General features: G+C 48.1%; 1 protein-coding gene across 1 annotated transcript in view; it reads left to right on the forward strand.

Moving 5' to 3' along the window:
• Nucleotides 1-12194, forward strand: part of SUZ12 (SUZ12 polycomb repressive complex 2 subunit) — a 91963-nt gene that overhangs the window by 51449 nt on the left and 28320 nt on the right. The window contains exon 10 of the mRNA XM_075014597.1: nt 3932-4109. Within this exon, the coding sequence (XP_074870698.1) occupies nt 3932-4109 (178 nt within the window). The remainder of the gene's footprint in view (nt 1-3931; nt 4110-12194) is intronic.

The following is a 12194-nucleotide window of genomic DNA, read 5'->3' on the forward strand; positions in this document are numbered from 1 at the left end:
TTCTGTATTTGCACACTACATGGTGAAGCACTTCCCTGAGGGCATGGATGGACTTCGCCTGCTGATTTGCCAGCCAGTCCTGGCCTGGGACCTTAATCTGGCCCTCCAGGTTATTATGGGCCCTCTCTTCAAATTGGTGGCCACTTGCTCCCTCCTCTACCTCTCTTGGAAAGTGTCCTTTTTGGTGGCAGTCACTGTTTCCAGAAGGGTATCAACTCCAGGGCTCTCGTGTCTGAGCCCCTGAACATGGTGCTCCATAAGGACATGGTCCAGCTTTGCCCTCACCTGGTGTTCCTGCCTAAGTGGTCTCTGGGTTCCATGTGAAGATATTTTCCTGCCTGTATTTTATCCTAAACCTTAAAGCTCCCAGCAGGAGCAACAGCTGCACTCCATGTGAGACAGGCGCTTGCCTTCTATTTTGACTGAACTAAGCCCTTGCGTAAGACCACACAGCTCTTTGTGGACATCGCTGAGCACTTGAAGGGACTCTGTGTCGTCACGGTGCATTTCCTCCTGAATCACATCCTGTACGTGGACATCATATGACCTCACAAAAGTCTCCCTGCCACCTGTGACAGCACACTCTGCGAGCTCAGGCCTCCTCATCTGCCTTCCTGACACATGCCCCTCTGCAGGACATTTGTCATGCTGCTATGTGGTCCCATGTGCATACTTTCATGCCTCATGCAATTGGGCAGCAATTTAAATGAGTTGCAACCTTCAGGGATGCTGTCCTAGAGTCAGCCATCTGTTGACTCTGACCTTCCCCTTCAGGGTTTAGCTCGGGAATCACCTAATTTGAATAGATGAAGCAAGCACTCAGAGAAAAATGGTTGTTCATTTTTGTAATTGCTCAAGTGCATTGCTCTTATGTATTTGAAACCCACCCTTGCTCCCTCCTGTCAGAGTGGTTAGCAAGAAGGAACTGCTACTCTGAGGAGCTCCCTAGGCTGACTTGGTTTGGCCAGTTGCAAGGGAAAACTTGGCAACAGCTGTGCACATTTGTGTGCACCTGAGTCATAGATATGAGGAACATCTCTCTCAGAACAGCAATTAGAATGGTGAGTACCTGTTTCCTCTCACCTAGACCTGCGCTCTCTCCCACGTAGGACCCTCCCCTCCCCATCCACTCCAGCACAGGCCCCCAATTCCTAGCTTGCTTCTGCATCTCCTGCCTGCGCTGACCCCATACAGTCAGGTTATTATTGGTTCTTATGTCTGTGGCCCCCTGGCCTGAGACAGGCTCCCCACCCTTGGATTTCCTCCTGAATAGTCTTCTGTATTTGTGAATGTTACAGCCTTGCATGTGTCCCTGCATCTGCAATTACAGCCCATTCTGCCAGGATGTAGGCTTCATCTACAGCATTCCTGCCTTAGGTACTCAGTCAGGAGACCTGTAGGACGGCAATATGGTTGTCTGTCATTTGCCAAACTCTAATCAATCACCCATCAGGCCTTAGACATTGCAACCTTTGGTAGGGCAGAACCCCAATCATTTAGTGACTGACCTCGCTGCCTGAAGGTTAGGCTTGTGGGTTACCTAATTGGAATACACATGATCAAACACTTGAAGAAAAATAGTTACTTATCTTCCATAACTGTTTTTCTTTGAAATGTCGTGCTCATGTCCATTCCAATAACCGCCCTCCTTCTCCTGTGTTGGAATGAAAACAAGAACGAAAAGGCCTATATATTAGATGCCATAACAGGCCCACTCCAGGCAGCGCTCAAACTGACCTGACAGATGCTTCCTGTTTCTGCGCATATGCCTGCATGGTTGCACACCTGATTGTAATGGACATGAAAAATGCGTCTCAAAGAACAACAGTTTTGAAAGGTAACCATTTTTTCCTTCTCTAATCATGGCTGAAGCTAAACCCACTTATGTGTTTCTCCTCACGTTGCAAGGAAGCATCTGTTGTACATGTGTCCATCTTTTCCACTCGTTCACTAGATCAGAAGGAACAGGGTGTCAGTCGTTTCGATAATCCTGTCTGGCCCTACCATCACTGGTACACATTACTCTTGGAACTGTCAGTAGCTACTGAGATCATCCTGCCATTGTTGCTGTACCTCATCACCTAAAACCACAGTTGAGTCCAGTACCCCATCCTTGAGTCTCTCCGCTCCTTAGTATGAATGTTTCGTGGCTAAACCCTAAGGAGTTGACATGTTCTGTCAAAGAGCTGGTCCTTGGCTGCCAAAAGTGGAAGAGATTCTCTATCTGGGTGATAAAGCTGCACAATTCCAGCTGAAGCATAGGTTTCCTCTATCTTATATTACCTGTTGCACTTGAAGCAGTCAGGTCTGGCAGTGTCATTCTTAAAAGCTCACTTAGCAATCATCTCAGCATTCTGCTCGGGGGCGAATGATCAGTTGGTCTTCACTGGCCTGGTGGTAGGTCATTTTCTCAAAAGTCTGGATGGTTTATTCCCTCCAGTGTGTCGTTCGGTACAGCTGGGATCTCAGTCGGGTACTCTCCAGTTTCACAGGCTCCCTTTGAGCCCTTAGCAACATATTTTTGTGCTTCTTGTGGTGAGTAGCATTGTGAGTGGCAGTAACTGCGAGTGTCTGAGATCAAAGCCATGTCATCTAAACCTCCATGAAGCTTATAAAAAGACATGGTCCACTTGTGGTCTCATCCAGCCTTTCTGCCAAAGGTGGTATCTCAGAATCACACAAGTCAGGACACTTTTTTTCTTGAAGGACTTTACGATGAGCCACCCAGTGAGGAACAAAAACTCCATTCCCTACACAAGAGGCAGTTTTGGCCTTCTATAATAAGACAAAACTATTCTAAAAATCTAACCAGCTACTTATCACCATAGTGGACAGAATGAAGGGACTCCATTAATCATCCCAAAGAATTTATTCATGGATCACATCCTTCATTTGGGTGTTATGACCTGGTTTGAGTGGTGCTACCCCGGATGCTAACAGCATATTTTACAATGGTTCATGTCTTCTCATCGCTTTCCTGGCACAATCCTTGTGCAGGAGACATGCAGGGCAGCTTCCAGGTTCTCAATATGCATATATACTTTGCATTATACCATTGTCCAGCATGTCAAGAATACTGCAAGTTTCAGCTGAGTGGCACTTCAGTCAGTAGATCCATGAACACCGCCCTCTCCTCCAGTGAGCTGTTTGGGAGTCACCTACTTTGAATAGACATGAGCAAGCACTCGGAGAAAAAATGGTTACCTACTCTCTTGTAACTGTTCTTTGAGATATTGCTTGTATTATTCCAAGACGTAGCTGCCTTCCCTTCTGTCGGAGCCTCTGACAACAACTGTGAGGAGGGAGGGAGTGGGTCAGCAGGAGGAGTGACTCTAGGGAGGCACCATGCCTGACCTGACTGGTACCAGTAGGGAAAGAATCTTGTGATCCTGCACACATGGTGCATACACTTACTTGGAGCAACACACCTCAAAGAACAACAGTGATGAGGTTAGGTAACTGTTATTTATGACACTTAGGTTTTCATCTCAGTGTCATATTGATTGGAAAATCAATTATGCATTACATTTAACTCAGGCAAATCTACAAGAATATGATCCAAAAGCAAATAGTAAAATACATTTTGAGAAGGACAGAGAAAACCTCAAGAAAAATAAACTGGAGCATGAAAACAATCATTTAAAGATTGGCGAGGGACTTTGGCCTTGCTCGTGATTCGTGGGCAGTTATTCACGCAAATGGTCCCACTGAGGTGTAAAACTTCTTGTGAGTAACTTTTCACCAGTGTATGGGGAGACGTCTGGAAAGTCCCTTGGTGTTAGCATTTTTAAATTTAAACTTTTTCAAATGCTTATTTTTATTTTTTGAAGAAAATTGTGTAAGTTCCCCCCATCAAAGCTTTTGCATACAAAGTAATTTAGGTGTTTTCCCAAGTAAAAGTTTTGGTTTTGCTTTGTTTTTTCCCCCCCAGAGGTTGCCTCCATTTGAAACATTTTCTCAGGGACCTACACTTCAGTTTACCCTTCGTTGGACTGGAGATACAAATGATAAATCTACTGCTCCTATAGCCAAGCCTCTTGCAACACGAAATTCAGAAAGTCTGCCTCAAGAAAACAAGCCTCATTCTGTTAAACCTACTCAGACTATAGGTAAGGGAACATCCAATTTCTCATGTTATGGGGATAGTGATTGGTCTTTGACGATCTCTTTGAGCTCTTCTACACTGAAAACCCACTTAAAGAATTCCCTATTGTTGTATTACAAAACTTAAAAAAAAAAAACCAAAAAAAAAAACCAAACTTGTGAGGTGCCTTGTTACACCTTTTATATAAAAGGTTATATAAAATCACTGCAACTGAAACAAGTAGTGTATGTACTGGTTTTTCTAACTTTTTGTATGATGATGATATTGTTCCTTTAATGGCATTTTAAGATAAACAGAACATGGCATAGTTTTCCTCATAAGTTTGTTTTAAGACTGGCAAGTGAGATCACCTTAAATATTCATAAACAGATAAAAGCTCATCTTAAATACTGATATGACGTAAGTCTTTTTGGAAAGAGAGTGGTAGAATCTAATTATACTTTTCCCTAGGATTTTCTGTTTTCCTGGATTGCCTTAATCTTTCTACTTCATTAATGGAAATTTCATCCAGCTCTAATGTACTGTGGTGAAAATACTCCTGTGAGGCCAAAATTTGGAATTCATATAGCAATTGTGAAATGTTTTAACTCCCAGTTGTTTGTTATACTGTGGGGAAAATACTGTCTGAATTAGCTGGAGCTTTAACTCAGAGCACAGTTTGTTAAAGCTTTAACGAACAGATGTCTGTCTGTCTGTCTGTCTGTCTGTCTGTCTGTCTGTCTGTCTGTCTGTCTGTCTGACATTAATCAGAATACAAGTATCAGAGAGGTAGCCATGTTAGTCTGTAGCTTTGAGAACAACAAGAAGTCTTGTGGCACCTGATAGACTAACCGATATTTTGGAGCATAAGCTTTCGTGGGCAAAGACCCGCTTCATCAGATGCACGAAAGCCTTATGCTCCAAAATATGTGAGTCTATAAGGTGCCACAAGACTTCTTGTTGTTAATCAGAATACAGAGATTCTTTTTTGAGTGATTATGTTCATTCCAATATAGGTGTGCGTGTGTGCATGCTCAGTTGCTTCAGAATTTTTTTCCGCAGGCTGGTACCTGTTAGGTCAGAGTAGCACTGATATGGCGCCAGTATAGGCACCACTCAACCCACCTTCCACTCAGTTCCTTCTTGCCACAATGTTGGTTGTTCCAATTCCCCTTGCTTGTGTGAGCAGTCTTGATTAACTATTAGATTTTTCAGTAGAGAGTTCTAATTAGGTGTTAATAGTTCATGTAGTAACAGAGAGAAAGCCGTGCGATTCTGTACTATCAAAACAAAAAAGCAGTCCAGTAGCACTTTAAAGACCAACAAAATAATTTATTAGGTGATGAGCTTTCATGGGACAGCCCACTTCTTCAGATCATAGCCATACTAGAACAGACTCAATATTTAAGGCATAGAGAACCAAAACTAGCAATCAAGGTTGACAAATCGTAAGAATTATCATCAAGGTGAGCAGATCAGAGGGGCAGAAGGGTGTGTGTGTGTGTGTGTGTGTGTGTGTGTGTGTGTCAGGAATTTGCTTTTTTCAGTTCCCTACTCCATCCCCCACCCCTACCCCCCTTTCTTGCTCCTCTGCTCTCTGATTTGCTCACCTTGATAATTTTCTGATTTGTCAACCTTGATTACTAGTTTTGGTTCTCGGTGCCTTAAATATTGAGTCTGTTCTGGTAGGGCTATGATCTGAAGAAGTGGGTCTGTCCAAAGAAAGCTCATCACCTAATAAATTATTTTGTTAGTCTTTAAAGTGCTACTGGACTGCTTTTTTGTTTTGATAGATCCATACTCATATCTGGCATTCTGTTATGCAGAACTCTAATAACTGGCATTTTAACCATAAGTAAAAAAAAACTTGTCTTGCTGATGACCCTTGCCTAACCTGTAAGACCTTCAAGCCAAGGACCTTGAAGGATAGGGCTCAGTGCTTCAAAGTGCTGTTGATGGAGGCCGCTCTTCAGCCCAAGAAATCCCTGTCCGTGGGGCTGGGCATGTCTTCCTCAGTGCAGAGTGCACTGGCACCGAGCTTGGCCACAGTGTCAATGAAGGAGAAGGGAACCTGGCACCATGGTCAAGGACTGGTATCTCAACCTTCTTGGAGACACAAGTCTCAGTCCTTGATGCTTCAGAAAAATAAAAGGCATGGCAGGGGCCATTATCCTGCAGCTTGCAAGTGCATGGAGAATTTCCAGGCAACATCAGGAGAGGCGTGCCAAGGGCAGGCCACGGATGGTCAGGCTTTGCTGGAGGTCCAACCCTCACTTTACGCAACTGCCTTCAATGCCAGAGGTGTTCCAGGTGGCACAGATCCTCTTTCAGATCACGGCACTGTTCTCTCTATCAAGGAGGAACATGTCCCCAAGGCAGGTGCCTAGTCGTCTCCTGTCATCGTGCAAGCCCTCCATGCTGGCATGTTCACCCATGCCTACAGCTCTGACTGCCATGGCACCTGTCCTGTTCGGTGTTAACTTAAGCACCACCTTAATCTTTGGCCGCCAACACCTCGGGGTCAGCATCTGACTCCTACTTCTCCATCTCCCATAGGAGTAGATGTGCTCGCTCCTCGTCAGAAGGAGTCAATGTTCTGCTCCAGGACAGTGGCCATCAAATTGGCAGCAGCTGCCACAGTGGCTGTTCTTGACTCTGTGGGTTTACTATGAGAGTCGGGGCAATTCATTCACCCTCCATCGTTGACATCAGCTCTGGGACGTCCTCTGGTACCACTAGGGGGCATCAGCCTAGCTGGGAGCTTCTCCATGAGATGGTTCGCTGGAACAGCTGCCTCCTATGGCGCTGTCCTTGTCCATCTGTCAGTCACCTTGGCACCGGCCCCGCTTCGCACAGTTATTGTCATTGCCATGGGTGGTTTTGATGCCTTTTCCCTTGGTGCTGTCCACCATGGCACCACCTATACTAGCAGTAGTGGGATCTAATGGGTTCCCATTGGAGTCTTTGGCAGCGGCTCCTCCTCTCATGGTGCGGGACTCAGCGTCAGTGAGGTGGTGTCGGAGTCATTCCACTCAGGACAGAGGGCATATGCACCGGACCTTGCAGGCACCATGGATGTGGGGTACCCTGTGCATACAGGTGTGTCCTCCTCATCTTCCCTGGACAAAGCAGAAGTAGGGTTTCTGTCTCTTGGTCTTGGAGAATAGTAGGGCCCTCCAGCAGTTGCTCTGCCAGGTGGCCCAAGGTCTAGGGGTGCAGGTGAAGGGCAAAGTTGATCCCATGATACATATATTATCCTCCTCAGTGCTCACTAGGGCGGTGCTGCCCCTTATTAAGAATATTGCTGAGATGGCCAAGGCAGCGTAGCAGACCCTGGCATCGGCCCAGCCCATGGTGAATAAAAATGAGATTTTCACCCCGTATGAGGCATGAGCAGCATCTCTTTACCCACCCCTGTCTGATTCCCCATTTGTGGATGCTGCTAACCATAAGGTGGTTCTTCAAGTGGTTGCTTGGGTGCATTCTAGGTTGGGGGTGTGTGCTGGTGCATGCCCAATTGCTGGAAGCTTTTTACCTTAGTCAGTAGCCATAAGGTCAGTGTGGCACTCCATGGAGTGGTGCCCATATAGTGACCAATTTGTGCCCTGCCCAACCCTCCTCCCACTCAGTTTCTTCTTGCCATGCTGTCAGTTGCTGGAGCTCCCTTCTTTCTTCTCATTTGACTGGTAGCCATTACCTGTAGTTAGATGGATCTTTAGCAGTTGGTGTAGATTGTTGTAATTACCTGTAAATAGTTAGCATTCAATTGTTAAAGAGCTGGGGCGTTTTAGAAGTTAGCATTCAATTGTTAAAGAGCTGGGGCGTTTTAGATTGTTGTAAATTACCTGTAAATAGTTAGCATTCAGTTGTTAAAGAGGTGGGGCAGGACTTCTACCCCTTTGCCTGCTTTGGCACTAGGGGATGTCTGGCTCTCCAGGTTTCAAAACCTCTTCAAAATGTGGCAAATGAATGCCCAAGAGTGACCTGCAGAGAGCTTGTTTGAGTTGCCTTGGTGAAGGACATCTTGGAGAACGTTGCTCCCTCTGCAAGAAGTTCAAACCCAGGACTCTCAAAGGTAGAGCACAGAGATTAAAAGTCTCGCTAATGGAAGCGGCCTTGCAGCCAGACTTGTCTTCAGGAGGAACTCAGAGTGACACTTCTTCAATGCAGTGCACTCTGGCACCTTCGGTGCCATCAGCGCTCCTGGTACCAGGACCAGATGAGTGTCCAGTGCTCCAAGACAGCACAGGAGCCCAGTCCCTGGTGCCTTGTAAGAAAGAGACATGGTCGGGGCCAGTCTCCAGAGAGGGAAAAACACCAGGAACCCTTTAAGGCATCTGCCAGATTGTGCCATGAATTAGGTCATGAAGCGCGGGTATAGATGCCGGCGTGAGGTGGGAGCCCACGCTCTCTGAGGATGCCCTTCATACCGGAGGCTTTCAGTGCTGTGCAGGGCCTTTTACATATCACGGTGCCAGCGCCCACACCGCAGCAGTAGACTGCATTGCTGCCTGAGGCGCTATCTAAGGCATAGACGCCAGCATAAGGCACAGCACAAGTGCTGCCTTTCACGACCTGACACCATTTCTGGTACTGGACCAGCTCCAAGGCAGACCACCGGTAGTGACACTGCTTGGTCTGTCCTTCCATTCAATGCAAGGGCAACAGCAAGAGGCCATGCAAGCCCCAAGTCCCATGGCACCATGGTCATCGGCATCGGAATTGGCATCTGAATCCGACCCCTGTTACTCTAGCTTGGTCAGGAGTGGGAGCACGAGGATGTTGCACTGCACCCAGCACAGGCACTGGAGCCAACACTCCATGGGCATTTCACGGAACGCAGGGGCAATCTAGAGGACTCCCATCCAGGGTGCCTGGCACTCCACAGGTGGCACAGTTGGCATCGTTGGGAGTGCCCTGCTGGAATAGTCACAAGGGCTGACTGTCTGAGGCCCCCTCAGTGTCTGCAGCACCAAGGGCACCATCTCACCCAGCACTGGCCCAATGGTGGCTGCCACCCTTGCAGATTTCAGGACCTACAGCACCATCATTCATGGCGCTGGGGGGGCCCAGTGCCAAACTACCAAGATGAGCCTCTGCCTCAGCCTGCCCTTATTCCAGGCACATTACCACAGGTCCCAGAGTTGGGGATTCGGGTGTGGGGCGGGGACACAACGACTTGGGCTTACTGCTCTTACCAGTAGGCGTGGAGGGGGCAGGTGTATCTTCCTTGTCCTCCCCGGATGAAGCCCTGGGTGGGTCCTCAATCTCCAGTCATGGAAGATGGCAGGGAGTACCAACAGCTGCTACACTGGGTAGCTCAGGGCCTGATGGTTATACAGGTGGAGGAGGTGAGGGATGAACAGACCCAGTGACAGATATCCTGTTTGCCTCAAGCCCCACAAGGGTGGCATTGACCATTGTTGAAACAATTGCCAGTACGGCAAGGACAGTATGGCAGACCCCAGCCTCTGTCTTGCCCACATCCAGAAGGAACAAACATCTCTTTACCTACCCTCCCCCTGACTCCCTTGTGGACACAGCAAATCATAGGGAGACAAAAGCGTTTCAGGGCCTAGCCCCAAAAACAAAGGGGCCAAACATCTGGACCTGTATGGTAGAAAAGTTTACTTGATGGGAGTCCTACAGTTAAGAATTGCTAACCAGCAGGCTCTCGTTAGCGGGGATGCGTACAACACTGATTCCCTGTTGTGCTTTTTAGAACTGGTCCTGCCTGAGAGTAAGCCAAAGTATAAGGTGGTGGTGGGAGAGCATAAATTCATATCCAGGGCAGTGCTGCAGGCAGCATTGGATGTGGCAGATGCCGCCACCAGGGTCATTGTCGCGGGGTAGCCATGCACAGAGGAGCATGGATTCAAGTGTCTGGACTCCCCTGTGAGGTCCAGCAGACCATCCAGGACCTGCCTTTTGAAGGGCAGTCCCTATTTTCGTTAAAAGATTGATAACAGGCATCCCAGCCTAAAAGACTCGAGGGCCACTTTACGCTTGGTTGGCCTCCACACCCCTGCAACCCAAAGATGGCACTTTACACGTAGACCTCCCTTCAGACAGTTTCCCCAACAATGGTGGGATACTGCTTGTACAGGCAGAAGGTGCCATGGCCAGCAGGGCCAGGGTAGTCAAAACCCCCATCAGGTTTGAAACAAACCACTCTTGACTTACAAGACACGTACTTCCGTACAGCAATTTACCCATCCCACAGGAGGTTCCTGCGGTTTGTGGTGGGCAGGTGCCATTATCAGTTCACGGTCCTTCCATTCGGCCTGTCATATGCCCCAAGGGTTTTTACAAAATGTATGGCAGTGGTGGCAGCCTTCGTACACAGGCACGGGGTACACCTTTTTCCGTACCTGGACAATTGTCTGGTCGTGGAAGGCTCGCAATGCCCTGATGTCCAGCATGTGCAGTTGATCCAACAACCGTTCGCCAATCTTGGCCTCCTGGTCAATGAGGTGAAATTGGTGTTGACTCCCACCCAGTCAGCGGAGTTTGTGTGGCCCCTTCTGGATGCGGTGCAGGCCAGGGCCTTCCTGCCAGAAAACAAGTTTCAGGCCATGGCATCTCTTGTCCATGAGGTGATCAGGTTCCCAACCATGACGGACAGGCTGCCTGAGATTGTTGGATCGCATCACAGTGTGCATGTTTGTAGTCCAGCACGCCAGGCTGTGGAGGCACCCATTCGAGCTGTGGCTCGCATCAGTGTACCACCCTGTCAGAGACAACACAGACGTGTTAGTAATGGTATCGCGGCATATTCTGTCAAGCCTGCACTAGTGGCTGTACACCTGATTAGTTTGCGTGGAAGTTCCCTTCAACCCCCTCACAATCGTCCCTCTCCCTAGTCCCAGATTCCTCAGACCTGCGTTGGGGGCCACATTTGGGGGAGTGCCAGACCAGACCTTGTGGGACAAGGAAGACACCCATCTCTACATAAATGTCTGGGTACTCAGCCATCAGGCTCACTTGCGAGGTGTTTTGGGACAGTCTGACGGGTCATTGTGTGGCTGTGAGCACAGACAATGCCACAGCAATATACTGTATAAACAAGCAAGCGGATGCATACTCCTCTCCCCTGTATCATGAGGCCCTCTGGCTCTGAGAGTTCTGCATGCAACCCCAAATTTTCCTGTAGGCGCGTTATCTACTGGGGGTCCACAACGCCTTGGCAGACCATCTCATCAGGTCTTTTATGGACCACAAGTGGTTTGTTGCACCCAGATGTGCTGCGTTTAATCTTCCAAAAGTTGGGGAGTCTCCAAGTGGACCTGTTCACCTCGTCTTTCAGTGCAAAGTACAGGACATTTTGCTCTTACTGGAACCAGAGCCTGGGCTCTTGGGCAGACATGTTCAGCATTCCCTGGTCAGGTCCTCTGCTTTACATCTTCCCTCTGGCACCATTCATCCATAGAACCCTCCTCAAAATTTGGTCAGACTGGGCGTTGGTCATCCTAGTCGCCCCAGCATGGGCCCAGCAGCACTGGTGGTCGACCCTCCTGGAACCTATTAGTCTGCAATCCATTAACACTCCTATTATGCCCGGACCTGCTGACACAGGAGGAGGGGAGACTGCAGCACCCTACTCTTTGATTGCTGCACCTCACAGCATGGAAACTCCATGGCTTTCAGCCGTGGAGCTCTCATGCTCAGGACTTGTGAGGGATGTGCTGTTGAACAGCAGGAAACCCTCCATAATGGCAACTATGTGGCCAATTGGAAGAGGTTTCTGATCTGGGTGTCTCAGAAGGAGTTATTCCCTGGTACAGTCTCCGATAGTGGTTGTTTTGGGCTGATTACTGTTCTTGAGTCAAGAAGGGTTGTCACTATCCTCCATCAAAGTGCACTTAGCAGCCATTTCAGCGTTTCACCCTGGGCTGGGTATGTCATCAGTTTTCTCAGGCCTGATGGTAAAAAGGTTTATGAAGGGCCTGAAGAGGGTCAGACCGCAGATGTGAGCCCCTTTGCCAGTCTGTGATTTTAATCTGGTATTGTCGAGACTCATGGGGGGCCCCTTAGAACCCCTGGCTTGCGGTTCCCTGCTATTTCTTAGTTACAACGCAGCATTCTTGGTGACCATTACCTCGGCCAGGAG

The sequence above is a fragment of the Carettochelys insculpta genome, chromosome 20 (assembly GCF_033958435.1).
Source record: "Carettochelys insculpta isolate YL-2023 chromosome 20, ASM3395843v1, whole genome shotgun sequence".
NCBI lineage: Eukaryota > Metazoa > Chordata > Testudines > Carettochelyidae > Carettochelys > Carettochelys insculpta.